We start from the raw sequence: 12,852 nt of genomic DNA, 5'->3' as shown, positions 1-12,852 counted from the left end.
CCCCCCCCCCGAGGTCTCCTTAAATCCAGATTGCACGAAATCCGACAAGTGCACTTGCTTGCACACCATGTTGGTTTTATCAGGAGACTTGACTGAATCCCAACTGACCAAACTCGACAGCTACGATTCATCGTTGACAATGCGCATACGCCAGTTTCTTCGTCTCAGATTGGTGACTGATCAATAGTTCATCGGCGCATCAGTGCAGGTGAAAGACGCTGTCCTGCACTTGTGAATTCTGCACTACAATTGTTCTAGGTGGACTAGTGCGACAATGCCATTATAAACCACACCATTTGCGAGAAATATCAGTAGGGAACCAATGTGGAAAATCTATACACGGCGATGTTTTACATTTTATCAAAGAACCCCATACAGCAACAAATACACCTCCCTTTGTTGTGAGCTTGAGTTCTACAAAGACACAAGACTAAGAACAACCTACACATACTTGGTTTCACTGTCCACCGACACGGATTCCGCATTCGTCACGTGTTGTGGACCCATGTGTACAATCATCCAACTGTTCACCAAAATTACGAAGGAATGTGTGACTTGCAAGCAGAGGCAAACTCTACAGGCACACTGCAGAACACTGGGAACTGATATCCGGAGAGCGCAACACACAGTATGCTTTTCACCAGCACCGGCCTTAAATCCTGGTGTAATAGAACTTCTACAAACTTCTATCTACAGAATTACTGAAGAATTGCTTTCTCTACAACGCGTGCTGTTCCGAAGATTGTAAAAACAAAAGTACAGTTCTGACGATTCAGTAGCAACCCGGTTCTTGAGAAATTTTGACGCACAAGCTAGACAGAATAAATCCCACTTGAATAAGTACAATTTGAATACATATTTCAAGAGTTTGAAATTATCTGCGGCCGATACTGAAAATTGTTCAGCTGTAACACCACTAAGCCGCTTAGCTCCCATGCAATCTGAAGAAAGCCCAAGGTCGGAGGTAACACCAAGTTCCAAAGTCTAGACAGGAGCAGTCAGAGTGCTGAAGTTGAGTTCGAACCAGGTTAAGTTCTCGCCACAACCAGTGAGCTATCTCGAGCTTCCTAATACCGATGTGGGATAATCTATACTTCTCATGTGATGCCACCAATTTATTGCTAAAATCTACTGCGGTCGGAATTGACTACAGTCGCCCGCATTAGGATGACAGAGTTTGCCATTATTCTGATGTTAATGATGACCCCACCGAATCGACCAATCGAACGCCCCTTTACTCATTTCAGACCGCTTTCCGTGGAAAGTTATGCAAGTGTACCTTTTCTTATACACCCGGAAGTGACAGGCTGCATTTCAACAACCTGTGAACGATAGCACAGGTGAACACGGAATGTACGCAAGGCGAACGCACTGGTCTTTGCGGTTCCGTACAAGGGCCGCCAACTTATCTTCTGGATCATCCATGAAATGTTCAGGTTAACAGGGTCTGCCATCTATTCCAGACCATAACACGGAATGAAAATGACAGCCCCTAGTGAGAGGACTCAGCTGAAGTCGTAAGCTCGTATTGCTACACAGGATATCAAATGGCTGAATCACCTTCACAACTATTACAACACAACAATATGGTTAAAACCCCCGTGAACACTAGTGTGGACCTCTCATCAAATACTCTACACATAAGGTAGACAGTCCGACCGGTTTGGCTGCTCATCAGGTATGCGCAATCCCCGAACTTCCATTAACCTCAGGTCCTATTTGAACCTGAATGGGCCCGATTTCGACAAACCTAGCACGCGATTCTGGTTTCCACTGGAGAATCAACTGAATCCAGCTGAATCACCTACTTATAATGGTCCGCTTTAACTGAATGTGCTGTACCATTTGCCAAATATTTCAGTTGGCGCGATATGCGAGATGTCGCAACAGATTGCCTGAACTGCTTACTGATATAAGGCTGCTGAAAACTTCTACAGCCCACGACCGCCCTACTAGGGGCTCGTGAAGTAGTTGCGGTCCCCCGATTTCCCGTGAACCTTATGTTTTACCTGTGACATCAGATATTTCCTCGCAGCTACTTTCGTCGCACTGCAAATTCAGCACCAGCAAGTGTTTAGCCCATAGTGTTTGGTGTCATATACTTCACACTGGCTGTGAAAAGAAACAGATTGAAGCAGGGGTAGCTTTACTTGGTAGCAGCTTTAGAATAGTCTAAATTTCATTGGCCAACATAAGCTCATGTAATTTTGTGGAGTCAAACTTGACCGAACCAGGAGTGACAGAACAGTAAGGTTGCTGTAAGCCATTGAGAACGCCAAAAGACTGCTTCCTAAACCAACTGACAAACCCGTTTCATTATCACGACCAGTGATAAGCAAGAAAACCGGGGGGGGGGGATTGTACTCTGCAGTGAGACTGACTGTTGACAAGAAGCTGATACAGCTGGGATTTGTCACGTTACTCTATTTCTCCAGCAACTTGAATACTAAAATCGCTAGCAAACTGTATCATCACCTCTTACGCTCCGATTGGGGAAAATGGAATTATATTTACTGAATGAGACATGAGAAGAGAGGTCTCAAAAAAAGCCGAAAATGAGCAGCTCAAGCACATTGCTATACTATAGAGGATGCATCCCTAAGCCCACCTGCGACGGATACCACCATCAGAAAAAAAAACGATAGCGCACTGAAGTTGGGATAGTGAAAGCGCCACAAGGTGGCACACGGATAGCTACAGGTCATCGAATTGTCTAACAATCAAAGTGCCCACGGAAAAAGTTAATGTCTCGATAAGTGGCGTTCAGCGAACGCTAGAGAGATAAATCTCGCCCTTGTGCACCAAATCGAATAGCACTACTCAAAACTGACGACAGTGATAGGTTTCGAGCGCCATGACCTATTTCTCGACCATGAATTTTTTCTTCGGGAAAACCACATTAATACTCCTGATTTGGGTGAGCTTCGCTGAAACGTCCAGCCACTGTATGTTTGCTGCAAGACGGGACTCCGAAGATATGCACAAAGATGAGGCACTGCTCAAACTTTCTTCTTCGGAGTTGTACGGAAAGGTGACAAATCAGAGTCTGCAAAGCCTGCCACAAAAGATCCCAACTCGCGATACTACGATGTGCCCTCTCCAAAATTATCTGCTGAGTCCAGTGGAGGATGAACCGGCTTCTTGGGTGCCTAGAATCACAGCTAACCAAGAACAGTAGTTGGTGGTAAAGCTGTCATAGACACTGAATCAACGTGAACTCTACTTGCATGGGCTATATGCAGCCTCAGGGTCTAGTCATCCAACCAAATTTTCAGCTGGTCACTTCGACGACAACGCCACACTGGGTGCGGATTTAATGCAAGAAAAGTTTGATTATGTGGACAACGAGGAACGTGCCCCAACAATTAGAGTTGACGATGTTGGATGTGTGCCGCATAGCAAACGAGAAGCATTGATTCACAGGGTGGCGCGTCTGAAACTTTCGCAGATTGCAGGAAAGTTGGGGTTGGTAACTGGTGATGTTTCGTTGTATTGGTAAGGGCACTGTTTGCATTGCAACTTCAACCAAGTTCTTGGAAAACGAAGACAAAATCGTCGAAGGATCCCATACTGCAGCGACCCCCTGAAGTTCTTTCCATGCTCTTGCCGTTGTTATTTTCAGTAAGAGATTTTCGACCTTGACTTCCAACTGAGAGCTTGATGGCCCACACTGGTCATTCTCTTTCGAAACCAGATTCTAACGGTGGGAGTGTGCACCGATTAGCTCATCCAATTCGTCAAACGGAACTTTCGCAGGTTGACTGTCGGATTTCGATTGGCCAGAACCGCTCCTCCTGTCCAATGTATCGGTCTGCATTCTCCAGCCCCGCTATGGTGAGCAACACTACATGCACTCTGTATACTGTGCTGTATTTTGTTATGTTACTTCCGTTAAACTGACGTTTGTATTGAACAACTGTTAAATCAAACATCCGCCAATAAATTACATCACTCCAACGTTTATGGCTGCCACAACACACTAGAATGTTACGCAATGAAGAGTAAGTACATTAGAATAACAACTATGAACAGTCCACGACGCGAAGCGCTCGCTGCACTACTGATGGGTCTGCTGGGGAAATATGCCCTTCGAGTAGTGGTGTCACGTTATTGAACCTCATGTCCATAAGTTTCAAAATAAACTCTATACGTTGCACTCTTAACGTGTCCATATTTGAGTGGGTTGGGTAAAACAAACCAAATATGTCCGCTAGTTCTCGCGAACTCGAATTACGTGGAATGTTCACGACTCGGCTTCGAATTCGTTCATCCGAAGGACCAATAAGTGACCTAATTTATGCAGTAATACGTCTCTAGACTTTTCCGTCAGAATGGAATCTAGGTTGGTTAGCGCAAACCATGCTGTCGTATTGTTCTCGTCTAGTGATCTAACCGATCTCGTTTTGACAAGTGGTAAGATTTTTTGAATTGGTTTATTGATCGGCGGCTAATTATGCCGAATGTCACGTAATCACTCGCAGACACCAGATATCCCACCACGATTAATTGTGCAGGGTATTCGTCGACTCTCTAAACAATAAAATGATTGAACAGGGACAGATTTGCCCATTCAAAGAGTTAGCCGTTATGTTCAATTCAAAAACTGATGTTGATGTGACATCAGTTTACCAGCGAATGAAAGATTCGGCAACACCATAGTAATCAGAACCTTAGAGTTTGAGTCCGCTGCACACGAAAGACAAGGAGCTTACGGAGCTCACCCATCGATGTCACTAAATCATCGCTCGTGTTTGGTGAGAACAAGAGGTCTTGAAATGATCAACTACCCATTGATTGACGTGCTAGATTACGTTGACTAACCCCAGGATTTCATAGAAAGTGCCATCTTTAAAGACCGTTTTCATCCGAAGGAAGATTCTCACAAGACTGATGGAAATCCGTTGACAACCCCCGACCAGTTTCTCCCCTCTTGCGACTCACTAGGGAGAGACAGTCTCCGTAGTTTCCAGCAACCTTGTGTCCTAATTGAATCCAAACTGTACAAAATTCGCAAGCGAAACACACTCATTACACGCCAATTAGATTGTAACGAGAGGGACTCAAACGAATGCCGGCTGAACCTCTCGTTGAGACCAAACTGAGTGTACTTCGCTGCTTTCACCTATTTATGTAGTTGCTCAGTGGTTAAGGCGCGAACTTGCGGACTAGAAAGTCCGTGGTTCGAACCCAACCTCGCCACCTCAACTGATCCTGTCTAGGCTTGGGCGACCTGACAGTATCCTGGCCCTCGTGCTTCCTTCGGGAGGTCTGAACCCTATTTTATGCGGTTGCTAGTCACCTGGCGGTTGATATGTTCGACGGGCTTTGTTTCGTCCCAATCGAGGAAACATCGCCAATCCACAAATGGTCGGGTATTTCCCCTATTCTTTCTGGTTACTGATTTGACTTCTCAGAAATCACGGGTAATCGCTTCTCTCCCTCGACCTTGGAGTGGATCGCATTACCAGAAACCAATTCAAAATTGTGGGTGGGTTAGCTGAATGATACTTCTGTGACAATCGATGACATCAACTTCAAGACGAAAGGCGATGGTAGACTAGCAATTACCTGACAGACGACTATAAATGGAGGTGAACGGAAAGGCGACCCACCCAGACTAATTTATGAACTATCACAGAAACGATCCGAACTGCCACAAACAGTTCTGCTTACGAACACTGTGTAAGCTGATTGTGACACAATGCAATATAGTGGAATTCAAGGTGAAATGGGAGAAGCACCTACACAAAATATTCCGAGGAAATGTTACCCAGGAAATTTCATTTGGAGTTTTCTGAGGGAATGCAAATCAACCAGCCAGCAAACGAAGCAAAAGAAGTACACTTCTAGACATTTCCGAAATGACCACTACAACATGATAAAATAGCGGCTTACAAACGTACTGAGATGGAAAGTGTCAGAACCAAAAAGAAAATCAGACATAAATGAAAAGATCAATGTCATCTACAAAGTTCGGTTCACATATTGCAAGAAACACTGTGTGGGAAAGACGGACAGACACCTACCAACCAGAATAAATGAGCACAAACCTGTCACTAAAGGCACAACAATTCTCAGTTGCTTCCCTACACGCGAGCAGAGCTGGAACAGTGACAGTATTGGGTCGAACAAGTAGAAAGAACGGCGAATTCATGGATTAGTGCCCCACTGAAAAGGCGATAAACACGCGGAGGGACAAGGATCTTTTCTGATAATCTCTGAGGCTAAAAGAACTCAAGATGTATCGAATTCTGAGGTGCACGAGGAGCCAACGAAGAAACCCATACATTCACGGGATAAATTAATTGAACCGGAAGGTGCAACTCCTAACAACAAACAGAACAAGTACTAGCAAGCCAAAGAGCATAAACTGTCAAAAGAGATGTGGAAATTAACTAATCACAGGGGAAATTATGAACGGACCAATCAGAGTGAAGAACGAAAGCGACTAAAAATGGTAAGTGAACAAATAAACTGTTAGATGGTCGGGAAGGCAGACCACAACACATTAGTGATGCTTCACTACCGTACAAACACAAAGCTTATTTACTCATGTATATAAATCCTTAAAGTGAGAAAAAATTGGGCGGGTCCTAATGCTAGCTTTCCATGAGTTATCTGACATGTCCACATCACCAAGCGCTCGATCAGACAACCGAAAGCACGAACGCCACAGACATCGATTAGCTACTATTTCTTGCAGTATCCTCAGGCTAACGCACCGGTGGTCACAAGGGCCCCATCGCGGAAAGCGGATTTCACTAACAACTCTCTTTATACAATTCTATAAAGTCATAAGTTGTTCGCCCCGCGTGCGAACTAATTCGACCACGGGTAACGTGAATTTAAAGCATGACTTCAAGTTGGGACATAAGATGCTCTTTAAGATCTATATAGACGCAAGCAAGAAAAAAGAAATACCCATCCAATCGCGCACTGACGATCGTCACCAACTCGAATGACGATGAAGCGTTTGTAAGTGAATTGCCAAGCTCGGCGAACAGATCTACCGCCACTCAACGCAACCGTGCCGCCAACCTAGTTATGTACACAATCGGCACGACTCAAAGGATAGCAGCCTCTGACTTGACAACAAAGCATGGAAGTTTCGACCAGCACACTGAATCCGGCTAGCAAATACCTTATATCCAGAAGTGGACATCGACAGGACACACATCAGGGATTAGCGACACCGACAGACATGATCCAGGACAATTGTCAAAAAAGGAGAACCCACACTGAGTTTAGAATATAACGCCTACAGTAACGATCGGTCTGGATTGAGCGTCTATCTGTAATCCGTTTCCCTGGCGCGGAACTAACGACAGACAACAGTTGGCTTAGATTTGTCTGTATGATCGGCCGTAAATCTGTTTCAGTGTACGTGATGGTAAAATGTACAAGGGAACAATGGACCCGGTCGACTTCTGTTATCTCCTTTACCGGAACAAGCTCGGTCGGACGCCCAAGCAAACAATAATCAAGATTCCCGAATAGGATAGGGCAGAAGTCCTCGTATTTACGTTCGAAAACTGAGTGTTGTCCAGGCAACCAAATGATAACGCCAATCACATGCTTTAAACGCCAAAACTGTCTGCTCAAAGATAACTGATCAGACAAGGTCTAAAAATCTGAACACTAGAGGAAAAACGTTACTAAACACAGAACACGATGGAATTATGCATACACCCCTTAATTTGACCACTTCCTCACCATCGATTTCTTCAACTCCTTCAAACGCAACTTCGCTGCCCTCCCATCCCTACTTAAATCTCCCAATCAGTCCAAAGTTAGGAAGGGTCAACGGTGACGTTAGTTTCGATTTCATCAACAGGTCATAACAACCGACATCATCACTATGAGTGTACATATTGAACCCTCGCAGTGCGTTCAGTTTATCAGCCTTTAACATAACAACCTAGATTCAGGCAGGTAAACAGACTGCGCTTATCCAGATCTTTGTGGTCACTTCAAGAACCAATCTTAAGGCTCCTGAACCTAGATATCCTACGTCCTCCTAAAGAAACGTCCAACCGACTTTAGTATGCTTGACGCAAGTGGGAGATTCGACCAAATATCAATACAGAGGCCGACACTTGTTTTAGCCGGATATGGAAATAATTTCCTCGATCTAACACTACTTATAAGCTTGCTTAAAAACATTTCGATAGCCAACTTCTTGGGACTTAAAATGGAGGGCCTGGGGTTCTACCGACCCTATTTTCTACTTGAACATCGGAGTATTCATAAGGGGATTTATACACTCAGATATGAAGTGACCTGATGTCAGAAGGAGACCCAAAACAGTATCGCCTGAGCCACTCGTTTACAAGAGGTCGAGACAGCTCAGCGGTTAAGGCGCGAACCTACTGACCGGAAAGTTCGTGACACAAATCCAAACGCCGTATCTCGACTGCTCCTGTCTATGCTTGGACAACCTGACAGTATCCCAGATTTCGTACTTCCTTCGGGCAGCTCAGTATCGAAAAGGTATTATAGCTGAGCGATTACTACTATTATTTGTTATTCGTTGGAACAAAGATATCGAAGTACTTTTGACCCAATCATAACTGCTGGGAGCTTCTGCAGAGCCTACTACAGGTTTTGCCTCTCTGGAAGATCTTTACTTGAACCTGGCTATCAATTCCTATTAGTCTCATCTCCTAGGTGAACGACAAAGTGGAGTTTCTAATCGAGAATCTTTATAGACAGGAGATACAGCCCAATGTGTTCGCAAAATACACCAAATGAAAAAAGTTCTCCTAGTGGTTATCAGACTGACCTGCAGACATATATATATATATATATATATATATATATATATATATATATATATATATATATATATATATATATATAGGGAAAAGTCATCTCACGAAACAGCGATTCGACATTAAGGTCGGGATTCTGCACTCATTTTGGGATTTTATTGTTCGAAACGATAGTGGAGATTACAGAGAGAGGAAATGTACCAAAGCAATCGGGTTGGTGTGCCCGGCCCCCTAATGTATGAGTTGTACGTGAAATTGTGTACCATTCGTCATCTTGCTAAGTGACGAGTGACAGAAAGTGTACTGAATAATAGGCTAACATGTGGTGCTACTAGATGAGCCCCAAAAGATGCACCACGGGAGAAGACAAGCTTGTGGAAGGCAACAAAACTTAGCTGAACTTTCTGACTTCTTATTGGATTTCGGATACAAAACAGAGGGCCTAAATCATACCGTCCTATGTCAGTTGTACTGCCTGGACCCTATTTTTCCCAGCCTCAGTTTATTTCGGCTCGTTTATGGAGGCGCTGTGTCGTTCAAATGACGAACAACTTTCAAACTCCTATATAGGGAAAAACTATGTACACTATGAAGACAGAAATCGGAAGCTGCAGAATCGGCATCAGCTGGATGCCGAAATATCCCAGGTGATTCTTGGATTCATGTTAACGAATCGAAAGCGCGACACGCCAGCTTCCGAGTTCTGTCAGACTTATGAGACTAGTAAAAGGTCGTGTTTTCAAGTATACAATCATGCAGGAATTCACTTCGCTCAATGAACGTAGGCACCCTACCACCTCCGACTGCTGCCCACTTTGAAAGAAACATTCGCGAGGATAGTCGACGCGGATAACAACGTACAACGTCTACCAAAACAGTGGTGTGAACGACAGTTGGAAGCCGGCTATTCTAAGCCGGTTGTAATGTGAATGAGAACCAGACCTATTCAAGCGACTGTCCAACGGACATATTTTCACAGCTATTCCACCTTGATATGCCACTACACACACATTTAAATAAACAGACTTAAGCGGACGCAGGAATTACACCGAATACATTGGAGTGAGAGCGGAAAGTATACACGAATAGTAGATCTCCATTTTAAGGCTAGAGCGTAGACAGTGCATGGCAGACTGACGCTTGAACGTTCAAGCGAAAGCAAGCAGGTTTACCAACACTCCGCTTCGACATGGGAGGTCAATAATTCAAGCTTTAATCTTCTTAACCAGTTGGGACAACAGTGCACGAGAGACGTCCATTTCAAATTCGAACCGGACAGAGGCGCCTTCACAAGTGGTCCGGATTCGTGTCGTTGATGATTGACCAGCGTGCAGAACGTCACACTAGTCCCATCAGTTTGACTTGCGTAGTTCTTGCGGGTACAACTCAGTAATCATCTTAAGTAGAAAACCAACATGCGTACTGGCAGGGCAGATCAAAATGCTCCAAATAATCGAACATACATGAACGTCAACGAATGCAGCTCTTTGATAGAAAATGCAGTCTGTGTTGAACGCCCCGATAGGCACGTGCAACGAGGTGGTTTCTTGTCCACTCATCAGCACTGAGAAGCAGTATAATGTATTACCGCTGGAGTCGAAAACTCAACACTCTAGTCCCCAGTGGTTGCTCAGAGTTAAGAAGAACAACATCATCCAAATTATTTATCCGGAGGACGAAAGCAAGACAACCACCAAAACGTAACGAGGTTTTCAAATAAAGGGATTCGATTGTTGTTGCTGCAAGCTTGGCAACCGTTCCGTCACCAATCAAGAAGACACCACCAGTGCACTGTTCATCAGCATCAGAGACAGCAACGAATGTTGACACTGGTGCTTCACTACCGTACAACCGCAAAGTTTATACAACTCTAGTTAGAACCTTAAAGTGGGTGAGGAGGAGACCTGGTGCTGGCCAATCGCAAGCATTCTGAGGGGCCCACAACTAAAAGCGCTCAATCAGGAAACCCAGAAAAGAACTAACAACATGTAGAGAGATCTCGACAGCTAATGGGTCAAGTCAATCCCATCCAGACGATTCCGTTTGGTCAGTGTTGCCTATCTTGTCTGAAGATCCCCCTGTTGGGGGATGCAGGTCATTAATTCATACGGAAAAGTGGCGAACACAACAAACTCACAAGCATCAAGTGAAATCCCTAATATTCCTGCTCAAGAACTGCATAAACGTTAAGATCCTACCAGATTACCGAAAGCCAAAGGAGGACAGTCAAAGAACCATTAGTGGATTTGAACCTCAGTTCCGTCAGCTTTATTCTACATGGCGCCACAAAGCGAACCAAACACCCCACATGACAAAATCATACACCGCGCACAAAAATCGGCTTTTGCGAAAGCGCCGGCAATTATTGGATTTTTGAGATGAGTCAAAATATTCCGATCTGCTTGTTCTGCGATGCAACGTGACCAACCATGTGGAAGCCACTGAAGGAGCTCCGCACCGGTCTACTAAAAGAAGTAGGTTTGCTTTAAAAAACACTCGCGTGTCAGTGACACATTATTGCAACCGGTATCAGCGACGTGTAGAGCACAGACACCACCACGGTGCACTGTTGCTGGCCGGATATGAATAACAGAATCAACACAGTATAGTCTAGCAACGGTCGACCATACAACAAAAGTATGTTGGTTCCAGATGCTACGGTTTCGTTCACCGGAAGCTGGGAAGGGGAGCCACATAATGGTGGTCACGACACAAGCAGCTACTTGGTTTTGATCCATCCAGTTGCCTGAAGATTCGGGAAACTGGAGAGAGAACCACGGAGGCTACGACCACCGAACCAACACCTCAATGGTTTTTGTAAGACGTTCTTGTGCCCTTTAAGAACGGAGTCAAGGTCGATGCGTTCCACTCCACTAGTATTCTGTTTTGGTTGGAATTCTTCCGTGTCTGGGTTGTCAGAATACCAACCAGAGCTTCACTTTCCAAAAGGCTTCCTTCAAAAGCGCAGAAAGGAAGCCATCCGAGCTGTTGGATGGATGATATTTCGCGCTGCATTTGAGTTACCCATGGACCGGTGCCGCAGGCTGGTGCCGATATTTCATCCAGACGCAGGACTGTTGTCCGAAGAGGAAGTGTTCTCCAACTCCTGATTCTTCGCAATTCACCAGCGTTCTCTACCATCCTTCAGGCTTCTTGACTTCCTGGCGTTTGAGGGTGCACCATTTTCTTCGCTAGTTGTCGAGGCATGACTTCTCTGGCGGCAATAAGGCCTGTCGATCTGGACGAAATCCAACGACCGTTTAGTCGAACGACAAACAGAGCTTCAGCAAGAGATAACTATCGAGTGATACTTTCTGGATACCTGAGGAACCCCATCTTCAGCCTTTGATCTAAAAGTCAGATCCAACAAGCAGTCGAGTCTCTTGGAGGACCCTATCCAAAGCAATCATATCAATAGTCCAACGTACAATGCTAGAAAATTCGTCTAGCCCAATGTAGCAAGGAACAGTACATTGCCGTCTCACTACCGATATAGTTGAAGTACATGATGCTCATAGCAGGGTTCGTCTGTTTGTCGACCTTGTTGGATAGTTTGGCAGCGGTCACGATCAACCGTTTGAGGATCAGTGTGAGCTTAGTGGAGCCCTTGGTATTTACGTCTGCTCCAACGATTATTTCCTTACCTTGGTTTAATCGCACGTTGATAAGAAAATGTATCGCCCAAACCGCTCCCATATTCGGAACCTCACGATCAACCGTTTGAGGATCAGTGTGAAAATTTCAGCGCGACCTTTTCCAACCTGTCCTTCTCCGGGGGAAAGCATCATCACCATTTTCTGTAGATATGGACACGCTTGTCACCCGGAGAAAACACCTTAGTACTTGGTAATTGATCACGTGGCTGTTGATCTGTTCGCCGAGCTTGGCAATTGATTTGCAAACATTTCGTCACCATTCGAGGAGACATCTTCAGTGCGCTGTTGGTTGGGTAGTTCTTCTCTTCGTGCCTGCGTTTATGTAGTCTACAAAGAGCAGCCTTTGCGCTCTAACCTGGATTCTGATTGGCCCGTTCTCGATCTGTATTGCGTCGTGGCCGGCTTCTCTGTTGGTTTTTGGCGTG

At 44.9% G+C, this 12,852-nt stretch overlaps 2 protein-coding genes across 2 annotated transcripts in view; one reads left to right on the top strand and one right to left on the bottom strand.

Moving 5' to 3' along the window:
• Positions 1–12,852, bottom strand: part of T265_04227 (hypothetical protein) — a gene marked incomplete at both ends in the record, with an annotated part of 69,248 nt that overhangs the window by 37,242 nt on the left and 19,154 nt on the right. The window lies entirely within an intron of this gene.
• Positions 3,317–5,219, top strand: T265_04226 (hypothetical protein; the record flags this gene model as incomplete). Its single annotated transcript, XM_009168919.1, has 2 exons — positions 3,317–3,465; positions 5,135–5,219. The coding sequence occupies 2 exons, from the start codon at positions 3,317–3,319 to the stop codon at positions 5,217–5,219; spliced, it is 234 nt and encodes a 77-aa protein (XP_009167183.1).

Source organism: Opisthorchis viverrini (assembly GCF_000715545.1).
Source record: "Opisthorchis viverrini unplaced genomic scaffold opera_v5_68, whole genome shotgun sequence".
Lineage (NCBI taxonomy): Eukaryota > Metazoa > Platyhelminthes > Trematoda > Opisthorchiida > Opisthorchiidae > Opisthorchis > Opisthorchis viverrini.
This window is presented reverse-complemented; position numbering and strand designations above follow the sequence as displayed.